The 13,352-nt window shown below is 42.0% G+C and overlaps 1 protein-coding gene across 1 annotated transcript; it reads right to left on the bottom strand.

Annotated features, from left to right (window-relative positions):
* Positions 1-203: 203 nt before the first annotated feature.
* ALDH8A1 (aldehyde dehydrogenase 8 family member A1) lies at positions 204-11,521 on the bottom strand. The gene is made up of 7 exons (XM_009967186.3): positions 11,325-11,521; positions 7,126-7,273; positions 6,582-6,737; positions 4,545-4,694; positions 3,653-3,909; positions 2,673-2,834; positions 204-1,246 (listed from the first exon to the last, which is right to left on the bottom strand). Exons 1-7 carry the CDS (start codon positions 11,460-11,462, stop codon positions 794-796), a joined length of 1,464 nt encoding a protein of 487 aa, XP_009965488.3. The 5' UTR covers positions 11,463-11,521; the 3' UTR covers positions 204-793.
* Positions 11,522-13,352: the final 1,831 nt, after the last annotated feature.

Below are 13,352 nucleotides of genomic sequence, written 5' to 3'. Positions count from 1 at the left end.
TTGGTGACAAACTTTTCCAACAGTGAGTTCTCTTAGAAGTCACTTCCAGTCACAAGAATGACACCATCTGTGATGCAGCCAAATCTTTGTGCAGGGATATAAAATCACACCATCACTGAGGCCTAGAAGTGACAAAAGGCTATAATTTCAAAATAGCTGAAGAACAACTCTTAGGATTATTCAACTACATACCATAAAGCAGGTTATAATTAAAACATTTATTGTCTCTGTGTATCATGAGAATTTCATGACTGCATTGTTTAATACTGCTTAATAGGTTTAAGGTACTGCCTTAGGCATTCAGTGTGCTGTAGAATTAGTCCTTGTCTGATACCAGCGAAGTGCAATAGAGATTGGTACGTGGAATGTACTGCTAATAGTGGAAACAAGCTGATTCCCATTACAATATCAGCCTCACAATGTGCTTGCCACTTTGTTCCTCAGGGTAATTCACCAACCACAGGTACAGTCATATATCATCCTTCCTCCAATCGACCTTAAGAGGGAGAAATTTCTGAGACAGGAATACTCAAAAAGCTTTAGGATCCATAAGATAAGCATGTCATCTGGCTTGGGCTCAGTTGATTGTGGAGTCTGCACTGATCCCATTTAACACGAAAAGCTGAATTCAACATTAGCATTTGGGATGAGTATTTTCAGCTGTCATTGATACTACTTGACCAAAGTTCAAGAAAAAAAGATGGCCACATTAGCAGCCTGTATTCCAGGAAGCCATTTATGGTAACACAAATTACTGCCATTTACTTCACCCTAAAATACTGTTGTTGACATGTCAGTGCTTTATTGTGATGGTTTTGACCTCAGTGAAGAACTCATATGAATCCTTTGCTCCCTCCCTTCCTATGCCTGAGGCTTTCATCCCACCAAATGGCAAGTTCAGATCTCTAACCAGCCAGCAGTTGGTCCACACCAGTCCAGACTGTAGTCTTTGTGCCACCCGATGAACACGTCCCACATTGCTGGACCACACAGTGGCTGCCAAGCCATATTTCACACTGTTGGCTCTTCCGATCACTTCTTCTTCTGTATCAAATGCTACCACACATGTCACAGGACCAAAGATCTCTTCTTGCATGCAACAAGATTCATCCTTGACTTCAGCAATAACTGTGGGCAACATGAAATAGCCTTTCTGGTTGCCAGCTGTGAGAGCCAAGGAATCCACTCCCTCTCCGCAGAGGACTCTGGCTCCTTCATCTTGAGCTTTCTTCACATAGCTCCTTACCTGGGGAAGCAGCAGGAAAACATCACTGCTAAGGGACACCAAATCCTGAGGGTCCACCTATCCCATCTGGCACATCAACAGCAGCCCCTGAATATCTCCAACTAGAGTACACCGCCTCTACTTTCCTCCCTAGCTTTCTTTGTTATGTTTCTGTAGAAGTAACACTTAGTATTTCTCACTGTAAAACAACTTTTCTCTCTCTTCAAACACTTAGTAGCCCAGCAGGCAACACTGCTGGCCCTTCTCACTAAGTATCCTCAAAAGGGTAGGGCCCCTGGTGAAAACACAAGTGGTCCTGAAGCCTCCCTTCCTTCTTTCAGGAGCTTGGGCAGTTTGCCATGTATTCCATGCCACTATTCACTCATTTACTGGATGGGATGAGTAATATTTTCCTACCTCACAGGCAGGCTTGTTAAACGTTTACATGCCACTAGGATGATGAAGCCATGAATGCTATAGAAAATCTCATCAATAAATAATTAAAGCTGTTTTCATGGCTGCTGCTATCATACGCTACATTGAACACATAGGACGTGCTATTGATCTACTTCTGTTGTTCTGAAATTGTTGCCTGGTTTCTCTCCCTGCAGAAACACCACAGAGATACCAGCAGGCTTCTTTCCCTTTTTCATCTAACGACCTCAGTCAGCTAGACTCAGAAGTCCTCTGTCGTGCTACAGGCCTCGGGAAGTGAGTGTTTCTGCTACTCTACTTCCGAACAGGCCTGGAGAACCTGCCGAGGCGTCAGGAAGCATGACAAAGGTTTGGCTTTCTCTCTCACTCTGCGGTTTTCAGTCTGCTTCTTGCTTATGCTGATCGTGTCAGACAGTTTTGGGATGCAAGCATCTGCTCTCCTGAGCTCTGTCTGACACCAGAAAAATTGATTTCATATAAGTCACTAAACAGACAATGTTTAACTGTGCACCATCTCAGTTTCCCTTTACACATATGCTATTTCAAATTACTGCAAGCAGTCCTAGGAAACCGTGTCTTGTATTCCCCAGAATTTGACAGAGAGTGATATAAAAATAAAACTTTTACCTTGTTAACTACCTTATTAGGCAAATAAGTGATCTCGGCAAATGCAATATGAAAATCTGTGAAAATGTTACTGAACTTTTATTTAGTATAAATTTAAGATTTAGATTTACCTGTTTTGAATTATTTCACTTCCAACTGGAAAAAAATTATTGTTTGTCATTTTAAATTATTTTCCCCATGGAACTGATTCTTCTGGAGTAATCACGTGATCCCTGGCCACAGACAACAGAAACCTTATCAGAAAGATACCTTATAATGACTTTGAATCATCATCCCTCAGAGCTAGTCTTGGAGAGAACATGGTCCTTTCCATACACCTCTGAAATCACCTTTCACAGCCCTCTAAAAGATGAGATGAGATCATGTATACTCTATGTAACATCACCTTTTCTAGATGCTCTTTACTTATTAGTGCTCCCATGTCAACTGTAGGATCTGAGGGGTTTCCAACCTTCCACTTCTTAGCCTCTGCCACAAACTTCTTCAAAAACTCACTGTATATGCCCCTCTGAACAAAGATCCTGGAGGTGCAGAGACAGATCTCACCCTATCAAAAAGAAACAAGAAAACCAACAATATTAGTTTCTATCACATTGTACTATTGACAAGTATTAAGAATCACATCCCAGAATGAGACTTGTGTCCCTGCATACTCAGGAGTGCAAACTACATTCACCAACACTGCAAAGGAGGATTTTTCCTAGATTAAAGAGAGAAGAAAAAGACAAAACAGCAGTAACAGGATTGTACAGTCACTTACTAATGCAAATAAATTTGCTTTTCCCTTGATTACATGTTGTCTCCTCCAACATTTTTCATAGGAAATGTGATTTCTAATTTTGAATTATCTCTGTCTTCACTTCCTGATAATCCCTTACTGATAACAAGATACTTTTTCCGAACATTTGCCCCAATACTGTTTCATGTCTTTGGTGATCTCTGCTGAGAGCGATGATGAGGGAAGAGGAACACTGATAGAATTTTGAGGGAAAGTCTCCCAATTTAATTCCAGCAAATCAGCAAACTTCCCGCTTACTTGCAGGGTGGGATTTAAAACAGCTTCTTTCTGGAAAAATAAGCAATGCATCTATTTTGAGAGGGATAATGACACTTGGTTATTTTCTGATGGAAAGTACTAGGAAGATCCCTTTATTATTTTTTTTCCCTGCTTGTGGAGTAATGAAAATTTTTTTCATATCTCTCTACTTACAGCTCGCCTACAACACAGAATCTAGAAACAGACCTTGACAATTTAGGATTTGGACCCAAAGGTACGTGCATGTGCACACGCACGTCGCACACGCTCAGACACTTGCACACCTCCTGCTGCAAACAGGGTTTATGTGCCGCAGAGGTAGGAGGCACCTGGTTGGCAAAGCTGGACCTCATGGTCGTGGGGATGCATTGGGCCAAGTCGGCGTCATCAAAGACGATGGCAGGGTTTTTGCCTCCCAGTTCCAGCGAAAGCCGTTTGCAGTGCGGAGCGCTTTTCTCCGTGATCCGCTGGGCCGTCAGCGTGCTTCCCGTGAAGGAGATCAGAGGCACGTCGGGATGGCAGACGAGGGCTTCTCCAGCCTTGGCGCCTGTTCCAAACACCACGTTCACCACCCCGTGGGGTACTCCTGATGGGAAGAAAGGCACAGTGTCGTCGTACTCTTTCCTTTGCTCCGCGGGTTTCACTTCACTGTGTTTCATCTCTGAAGTTAGAAAACTACCAGTAGCTCTAAGGTGACAAAGACTGACCCTTAACTTACATAGTGGCTGAAATGCATGATGTTTAATAACTCTGGTGGTCATGGGTTGAAAGATAAAACCAATTCCCTTGATCAGTCAAGCTTGCCTGATCATCAGAGACTCAGGTTTCAGTCATTCAGGGAAGAAGCAGTTGTCCTCCCAGTTTTTCTTAATAGTGCACCAAACACAGCCACAGAGAGCTGATTCTCACTCTTACACCCTCATCGTTCCTCTCCTGGCACCTGAGACTTAGGTCACCCGTAAGTGGAGTGCAGGAAGGGGAAAGGAAGTGCCAGAAGACATTTAATAAGAAAATAGCAGAATAAACTGGGCAACAGCTGTGGTGGAGAGGTGGGATAGTACAAGGACAGGGAGAGCTTTTTGTTATCCAGTGCAACATTCAACTACAGTAAACAGTCTTTCACAAATTCTTTGAGCACTTTCCGATTTCTGCAACAAAGAAATGGTGCACAGGCAAGTATTCCCACCCAATTCCCCTTCCCTAGCATGCTACAGGACTTGCCTGCTTTCTCCAAGAGTTTGCACATCATCCAAGCCGTGACAGATGTCATCTCACTTGGCTTGGCAACCACAGTATTTCCACATGCAATGGCAGGAGCTATTTTCCAGGTCAACAAATAGAGTGGCAAATTCCAGGGACTGATTAAACCAGCTAAAAAACAAAACCACAAAAGACAAGAGTTCAGTGTGCTGGGAGACAAAACTTGATTCTCTAACAAGCGGTTATACACCATTTCAGATTTATGAAGGGAATTTGGCTATGACTTATTTCCAGACAATTGTGCAACATATTTGCAGCTAGAAACATTTCTGAGGTGGATAATTTTAAAAGATCTGTGTAAATGGCCCTAAAGGTGATCAGCCAAACTCTCTGCATAAGTTTCACTGCTTCTTCAGGGCAGAATCTTATATTTGCAACAGCTTTTCAGTGTTTTCTAGGAACATTAATGCAAGGTTAGCCATAAAAACTATATACATCAACTGGTCTGTGGTAATATTCTGTATTATCCAACAGCAAGTTAAGATAATGTGTGTTAGCTCAGACCACTCTTGCTTTCTCTTCCTCTTTAGAGCTTTACTTTCCCCCAATTTTATTAGAAAAAAGAGAACGCACGACTTACAGTGCTTATTTTCTTGATAAATTTTAACCTAATTTATGACTGCCAAACTTTATCAGTGTACAAACTGTTGTTTTCACAAATTGACCAGAATTGTTTCAGTAATTTCTTTCAGAAATACTTTCACTTTACATATTTATAGGAAATAGTGAAAAACAATCTGTAATTGTTAGGTGTGATTGTTCGCAGAAGTCACAGGATTTCTTGCTGTTTGATGGAGCAGATGCAGTGAATGACTTTTCCTTATGAGAGTAACTTTACCTGAAGTATTCATGTTCTCCACTGCTCACAAAAACTTTTAAGTGGGTTCTCTAGGTTAGTCAATTTTATTTTTTAAATAATTCAAGTGTGAATGTGGAACACTCGCATATATTTAGATAAAACACCTAGTAATGGAATCATTACGACTCCATTCCTCCTCAAGTCAGCACAGTCACTTTATTTCTGAAGCATTAGCAGCATCTAGGGGCTGAGTTCAGCAACTCCCCAGCTAAAAGCGGTTTAAGTCACAGGCTGCACATCCTGGTCACAGGCTGGAAAGTCACGTTGCAAGCTACTACTGCTTCCCCACAGGCGAGGCGGATCCAGCTCTCCCAGAAGGAGCAGCAGCTCCGTGCTTCTGAACGCCTCACTGATCCACAGCAGTAATACTTACATACTGTCCTGGTTTGGGCTGAAATAGAGTTAATATTCCTTTTCAGGGACTAGATGAGTGCTGTGTTTTGGATTTAGCTTTGGGTTTGGTATGGGAAGAATGCTGATAGCACACTGATGTTTTCAGTTGCTACCGAGACTTCAAGGACTCTCCGACTCCCCATGTCCTGCCCGTGCGCAAGGGCACAGGGAGGGAGCACGGACAGAGCACCAGACCCAAACTGGCCAGTGAAATATTCCATATCATGGCACGTCATGCTCACTATATAGAGGAGGGGTGGTTGGGAAGGAGCTCTCTCGCTTCTGGGATTGTGACTGTGGGATCTTGGTATCTCGGGGTCGCTGGCTAGGAACAGGCTGGGTATTTTGCCATTATTAAACTGTTCCTCTCTCAGCCTGCGAGTCTCTCTTCATCCCCCTAATTCCCTCCCCCATTCCCAGGTGGGGAGGGGGAAGGGAGGGTGACCAGCTGCAGTGGTTGATTGCCGACCAGGCGCAAGCCACGACACCACACAGACACACATATACAAAACATGAGAGGTATTTTGAGGGCAACAGCTACCAGATGAAAACAAATGGTTTTTAAGGCATATAAGCATTCTTTTTTCACCATGAAGTAGCATGACTGATTTTACAAAAAGTTGCTCGTGCTTTAGCAGACTAGTTGTGTTTAGCACATGATCCAGAGACAATAAATGTTTTTGAAGCTGAGCCACTGATCAGGCAGACACCCTGACAAGCTTTTCAGCGTTTCAGGAGCACCATACCAATTCCCACTGGTGCTCTCGAGGTGTAATGCATGTAGCCCATGGTTGCCATCTCCGTGCACTCTGTTGTGTGATGAAGGATGGAAGAGGCAAAGAATCGGAAGTTGTACACGGCCCGAGGGATGTCCACTGTTCTAGCAAACGTAATAGTTTTTCCTGAAACAAAATCAAGCACACTGCTGTGTTATCATAGGTAGAAAATAGCTCATCTAAACACCACTGTAAACACTGCTTCAAACTGTTCTGAACACTGTGGTTTGCATGTGTTTTAGTAAATGTCTTTTGTCTTGCACCCAAGTAATCCCCTGCACAGCACAATCATGGTCAACAAAAACAGCTCCCCTGTAGTATTGTATTACAAATCAGAAATTCTGAAAAGCAAGAATGCCCCAGGAATCCAAAATCAGCAACTTCTACAAAAATTATGCACATCAACACCAACTTGCACCAACAGCTCATATCACACTTAAAATTTGGACCATATCCTCCATTTCAGTATTCAGCAAGACACTCCCCATTTGAGATCAACACTTCCAATTTTTACCCTGATCCTTTGACTCTGCTTGTGCAAATGCTTCCAGGTCACGTTCAATAAGGTCTGCCAATTTGTTTAGGATCTGAGATCTTTCCAACGGACTTTTTGAGGACCAAATTGGGAAGGCATTTTTGGCAGCTTTGACAGCAGCTTCCACCTAAAAAAGCAAAAATGAAGTGTTGAATATTAATGGATGCCCTTAGAAAGACTGTCAAACAGTCAGCAAATGAACTCATATACGAGAGGCTAATAATCCAGACCACATTGTTGGGAAGACTGCATCTCTTCAGACTTGTGACCATTGACAGCTTCTCCATTTTTGTCTTCTCAAGACAATATCCCATAACTCATTACAGTGTCTTTTCTTGATGCTCTATTTCAGCAAATTGTAGGCAACCCTCCAGGCCTGGAAGAAATGCCAGACCGGTCAACTGGCACCAGCAAGTACCACTGGCCAAACCCATGCAGAATCTTGTTTCTCATGGAGGAAAGCGCAAGCATTTCCCAGAGAAAATGCAGCCTCATTCTACAAGTCCTTGGGACACAGGACTTCAGCCACACCAAGCAATGATGAAACTAAGGGCTTGGGGAAGGAACAGACTGCACGCCCTGCTAGCCTTTGATTTCTTCTTCCCTTTCCCCTAGCTGGTTCAAGCAAGGACTGAAAATATATTTACAGAATAGACACTCCAACAGTATTTTGACTCTTACCTGTTCACAGCTAAAAACTCATTAATGCCCTCATTTTAAAAATAAAATAGCTCATTTCCAAAACTCTCAGGGTTTAGTCAGTTCTCTCATCAGATACTTAACAAAGTCTACAGATAGGAAAGATCATTATATGCATTTCATATAGATGCATATCAGTCTTGCCAGTATTTTGCCTGAGATGTACGTAACTACTGCATGGTCCTTCAGTCTGACCTTTCAAAATAGTGGCAGAATACCAGTACTTTTCTGAAGCAGACTAGGCCTCAAAGGATTAAAATTCACCAAAAAGCACTCTCTTCCATCAGTAACTTCCTCTGGGATCTTAAATGAAAGTTACCTGCATCTACTGATTTATAAGCAGTTCCTTCTCCATGTTGCTTACCAGTTTAAAGATATTTACCAACATCCTTCCATACTTTAATTTACTGCTCTGTTTCCCAACTTCTGCTTCCTACGTATCACTTCTTAATTGCTTCCAATGTCTAAAGCATGCACCGAGGTGGGCTTTTAGCCAAAGCTGTCTTACTTGGTTGTCCATCATTTTTGTTCATAAATTTCTTCAGCTTTTGGAAATCTGCCCAAGTCAATAACTAGGAGGATGCTGATGCAATAATCATCAGAAAATTCTGACCTTTCCTAATATTGTCACATCACCAGTTCCCATGTAGTCACTGCAGCCTCCTTTCCATCAATTCCACAAAACTAAGTTCCAAATTTCTCCCTTCAGATTGTGATGGGTGCTATAAAAACAATCACAAAATAATTTATAAGCACTCCAGTGATGTTTTACTAACGAGGGCACAAAATTTCAAGCAGGTGGATTTTTTTTTTTTTTTTTTTTTACCCCCATGCACATCAAAATTTACAGTCTCCCAGAGCTTGAGGGCCAGAACAATACTGGTAGGGAGGCCAGGGTTGGGATAAACCACCTCCCAGAAGGTCACACAGATCACTGGCCAAGCTCAGAGTCTTTCACCTGTAGTTCAGCAACCTCCCACTCAGGTGCCGAGGGCAGCAGGCTGCCAGCCATCGAGCAGCTGGAGCAGGGCCAAAGCAGCCCTGGGAAAGGGGAACTGCAGCTTACTGAGCAAGTCAGGTGTGGATGGCATGACACCCCGAAAAGGTTCACCCTCTGTGAAACCATACCACCCTTACTAATTAACTTGTTCTTCCACCCTCTTGTCATTAGGTGCCATTGTGGTGCTGCTTCTCCTCGGTCCTCTGTGGCCCTTTCCACCCAGTGCTGCCTGCATCAAGAGGGCTGGTGTGCAGTTAAGGCAATCTGCATTTTTAACCCTCCAGTGGGTTTAGAACAAGGAAGACATTGCATTTTCCCAGACAGCAGAAAAGAAAAGCAGCAAAGGAAGGAATGAAGTGGCAGTAGATTGATCTAAAAAATTCAAAAGAGAAAAAAGGGGAGACATCTGTACAGAAGTAGTAAGAGAGCATGCAAAGGTTAAACAGTTCCTTAGTTTGACTATCAAAAACAGCAAAGAAAGTCGAGCCACAAAGAAAACACACATAAGAATTCAACTATGAACTCATGTCTGAAACACTTCCTTCTGCTTTCCTCTTCTGCACAACACAGAGACAGAGAAAGCACACACAATCCAGAATTATCACAAAAGGTTGGTACGAACATACCCCAAACTGCCCTCAGGACATGATGTTTGCTTTCCCAGTGGTTGATGCACAGGATCAAGGTTCTTTAGAGAGAGATGTTTTTTTAAGGAGATATTTGCCAAGATGAATTAGCCCTCATCAGCCTGTCTTTTGGAGAGGCAGGGCATCTGTTCAGCCTGCTTTGGTGCTGCTATTTGGAATTTAAGACATCTAGATGGGGGACAAATTAACCCCTCAAAACACATTCGAAGTTTCTGGCAAAAACTAGCTGAAACGGCCACTTCAGCTGACCTGGTTTTAAATTCCAGGGTCAGCAACAGATTCAACGTCTGTCTCTATTCTGCCTTCTAACCCTTCATTAAAATCAACCAAGAAAAAAATACAACAGGACATTGAACCTTGCTAGACACTAGCATCCCGAGTTCTTTCTCAAACCTGGGCCTAGATGCTTGGTTTGAAATCTCCAGATACCCCCTCGTTAGTATGTGATTGCACTTTCTCCTGCAGCATATGTCATCAGTCACCAACGGATGCCAACTCTGTAGAGCCTGACCTCCTTGTATTGTCGTTTAAAGGCAAAAGTAAAGCACTCACTGACCCTATGAGTGTTTTAACAGGGTTCCCACTCCTACACACAACCACCAACTCAGAAAGTTGAAAGAGAAAAGCCATTGCTCTTAACATACATTTGGACTATAGCTCCAGAATGGCCATCAGCCTATTTTTGTTAGGCTGCTCTGGCATTCTGAGATCTCTCTGGCTCTAATGATTTTGCAAATGAATGATCAGGAAGATTTGCACCTGCACATCAAAGAGAGGTCTTTTCAGGTATAACTAGAGTTAGAATGAACTTACACAGATAAACTCTAGAAAACCCAACCTGTTACTCTTTAACCCTTGGACATCAGCATGTAGCAAATATTTACCCAGTTGAAATTACAGTGCAAAGGTTTCTGCTGAGAGAAACAAAGAGAAAAGATGTCAACAGGACTGAAACGCAAGTGAAGCACTACATACAGCAGCAGTTTGTTTTAAAAAGTGTTTTTAAATTATTGCACACTACTTGTCAATATTTTCCAAGACCTTTGCATTATCCAAGCTTTTCCAGTCATTTCTCTCTTCAGTAGATCTGAAAGACTATGTTGGACACACACTTGTAGGTCCCTTATAAAACAGCATCAATGAAACTGCAGCTCCTCAGACGAATGTCACATTGCCCATCCACACCTGAACACATAACAAGGTACCAAGAAACATTCATCCTACTAGAGAGCACAGGACTAGGAAACACTACAGTGATGTAGAGGGCAGGCTACATTATAAAGAAATGTACACGCAACGCAGCTACTTCATCCCCCCCACTTAATATCTAACTGCTAGTATCAAAACCAGAGAGGTCTGGAAGCATTTTATCATACCTCAGGGAAGAGCCATCAAGCCCAAAATCCTTTTAAATGATAACTGCAAATCAACAAAATGCTCAGGAAGAACACATTTAGCTGTATATGGTGCTTTTAAGTTTATTCACAGCAGAGATCACTAAAATCTTTTCCCTCTTCCAGATTGTTTATATTATGTACAAGACATCTCCCATGTGAGCTGAAGGAGCTTCGCTGGAGTAACTGAAGCTTGTAGATTTACACCAGCCTAGGATCCATCCTGCAACTTTCTAACAGAAAAATGTAAAAAAAATAACCATATTTGCTGCTGCAGCAATAGATGACACAGCGCTACAGTACAATCAATAACTTACTCATTTAAGCATTAAAATCTTCAGTGTTTTTCTGATCTCTCACCTTCAGGCTCTCCCACTCAAAATATTACTTATGTGCATTTAACTTTTTCACTTCTTTGTACATTTGGATACTACTCACCTCCTCTTTGCCACTGTCTGGCACCCTGCAATAGACATCTCCGGTGGATGGATTATAGGAGTCTATGTAGGAGGAACAAGGAACAAATTTGCCATCTATAAAGTTTTCCAGCACTAAGAAAGCCTTTGAGTGAGCCATTGTTAGCTGCTTCCTTCATCTGTGATTTTTTTTCTACAAGGTATCAGTTTAGATTAGTAGGTCTGTATGTATTTGCACAGCGAGTCTGAACTCCTCCCCCTCTCTCTCTCTGTCTTCCCTGTGCCGCCCGCAAGTGGGAACAAAGCCTGGCAACAACAGCAGAAAAGAGGAAACGGGGTGGAAAAATTACTACTTCTGCGACACTTGGTTCTTTTCTAGGAGTTGAAGCAAGGAGGCAGGATCAGCTAACATGCTGGAAAACAGTTCCTCTCTGTCTACAGGAAATAAAATAGCAAAGAAGGGAAGAAAAAGAACGGTTTGACAGGGAAATTTCTCGCTTTATCAGTTTTTCAAGCACAAGCCTGAAGAAAGGCATTTTGCAACAACTACACAAAATAATTCAAGGCCCAAATACCTAGCCAGGGACCTGCTCCTCACCATCAGTAGAGAGAGAGAGAAAAGATATTTGGACTAAGTATGTGTGCAGCTCACGGTTTACTGCTTTGACATTATCAATACTTTTCCTTGTAACCCCAAAAACAATCGTTCTGCCAAAACAAAAGATTTTAAACATAAGAAACTATCTATTTTTCTACCAACACCCCCAAACATTAAACAATACAAGCAGCCCACTGGCCCTTCAATTCAAAACAGTTGAGAAGCACAATCCTACCTGCTACACTCTCTGTTACATTGTCAGAAATCCAGTTTTTAAAGAAGCAAGACACTTGCTTTCATGCTTTCCCTTCCACGGGTATTCCAGTGGAAGCCATCTTACTATAAAGCAGCCTGTTACATATATACTTAGGTTTTTCTTTAACTTCCCAAGAACCTGAACTGCCCAGTAACAGCTGTCTAAAAGACTTTCTTCTCCAAGAGACAATGCTTAGATTATCAAAAATTGCTCTAAGATTGTATGCCACCTTCTTGCACTCCAGAGACACTCAAAATACCCCATCCATACTAGAGAGCAGTATGTTGTCACCAGGAGATTGTTAATATCTCAATCAGCAGTTTAGAAAGTTTTTGGACCCTAGACCACTGCCACAAGCCATCAAACTTTTTGTGGATCAACACGCAAACGTATTTTGATCGAATAAAGGTGGTAGGTTTTTGTTGCACAACAGAACATTTATGCATTAACCAACTGGCACCTTTGGGCAGAGTTCATATTCAGTGCTGAAAGGTAGTGCAGTCATGTTGAAACTGGATTAGGTAATACCTGCGGCTCTCCCAGGCTACAAACTGGGAAAGCACGCAGTAGTTTTTCTGTAGTCACAGAATACTGAGTTTAATTTAATGCAACCATGTGTGAGAAAGGTTATCAGAAGTTCATCCTGTATCACATTTCCTTGTCCACAAACAGCAAGGAATTTACTTAAGTCTTAAAACTGAAGACACATTCTTCTCCCTGTAGCACTTCAGCTGTCCCCCGACTTAAAAGCAATCTAAACATTTTCAAGGTTTGAAGGAAAGTTCAAGTGGAACAGGTTCAGAGCAGGAGCCTGGCAGTATGAACCTCTGGAATTCTACAAGTGCAATGAAACCTTCGCGGCTGTTGAAAGTGGTAAGTATTTCAATGCAATTTCTAGACTACAAAAAGACATAACAAAGATAATTTGTAAGCTTCAGTTTTGGCAATAACAGTTTTCAGGTATTTCAGATCCATAAGATTTTACAGAAGTAATTTCCACATAAAGCATTGCTTCTACAAACATGTACGCAGTCAACAGTACAATTTATCTTTGTGGTCAAGAGCAGGTATCTGCTGAATTGGGGCTAAAGCATGTAAGTGCAAAAAAGAAGTTACCTACCAAAAAAAGAAGGTGGGAAGAGTAGGTATGGACTGTAGATGACTGAACTAAACGATCATATGCTTTTTGTGTTCTT

This window comes from Tyto alba, unplaced genomic scaffold (assembly GCF_018691265.1).
Source record: "Tyto alba isolate M040663 unplaced genomic scaffold, T.alba_DEE_v4.0 Super-Scaffold_22, whole genome shotgun sequence".
Taxonomy (NCBI): Eukaryota; Metazoa; Chordata; class Aves; order Strigiformes; family Tytonidae; genus Tyto; species Tyto alba.
Note: the sequence above shows the minus strand (reverse complement) of the source record. Positions and strands in the feature narration are given on the sequence as shown.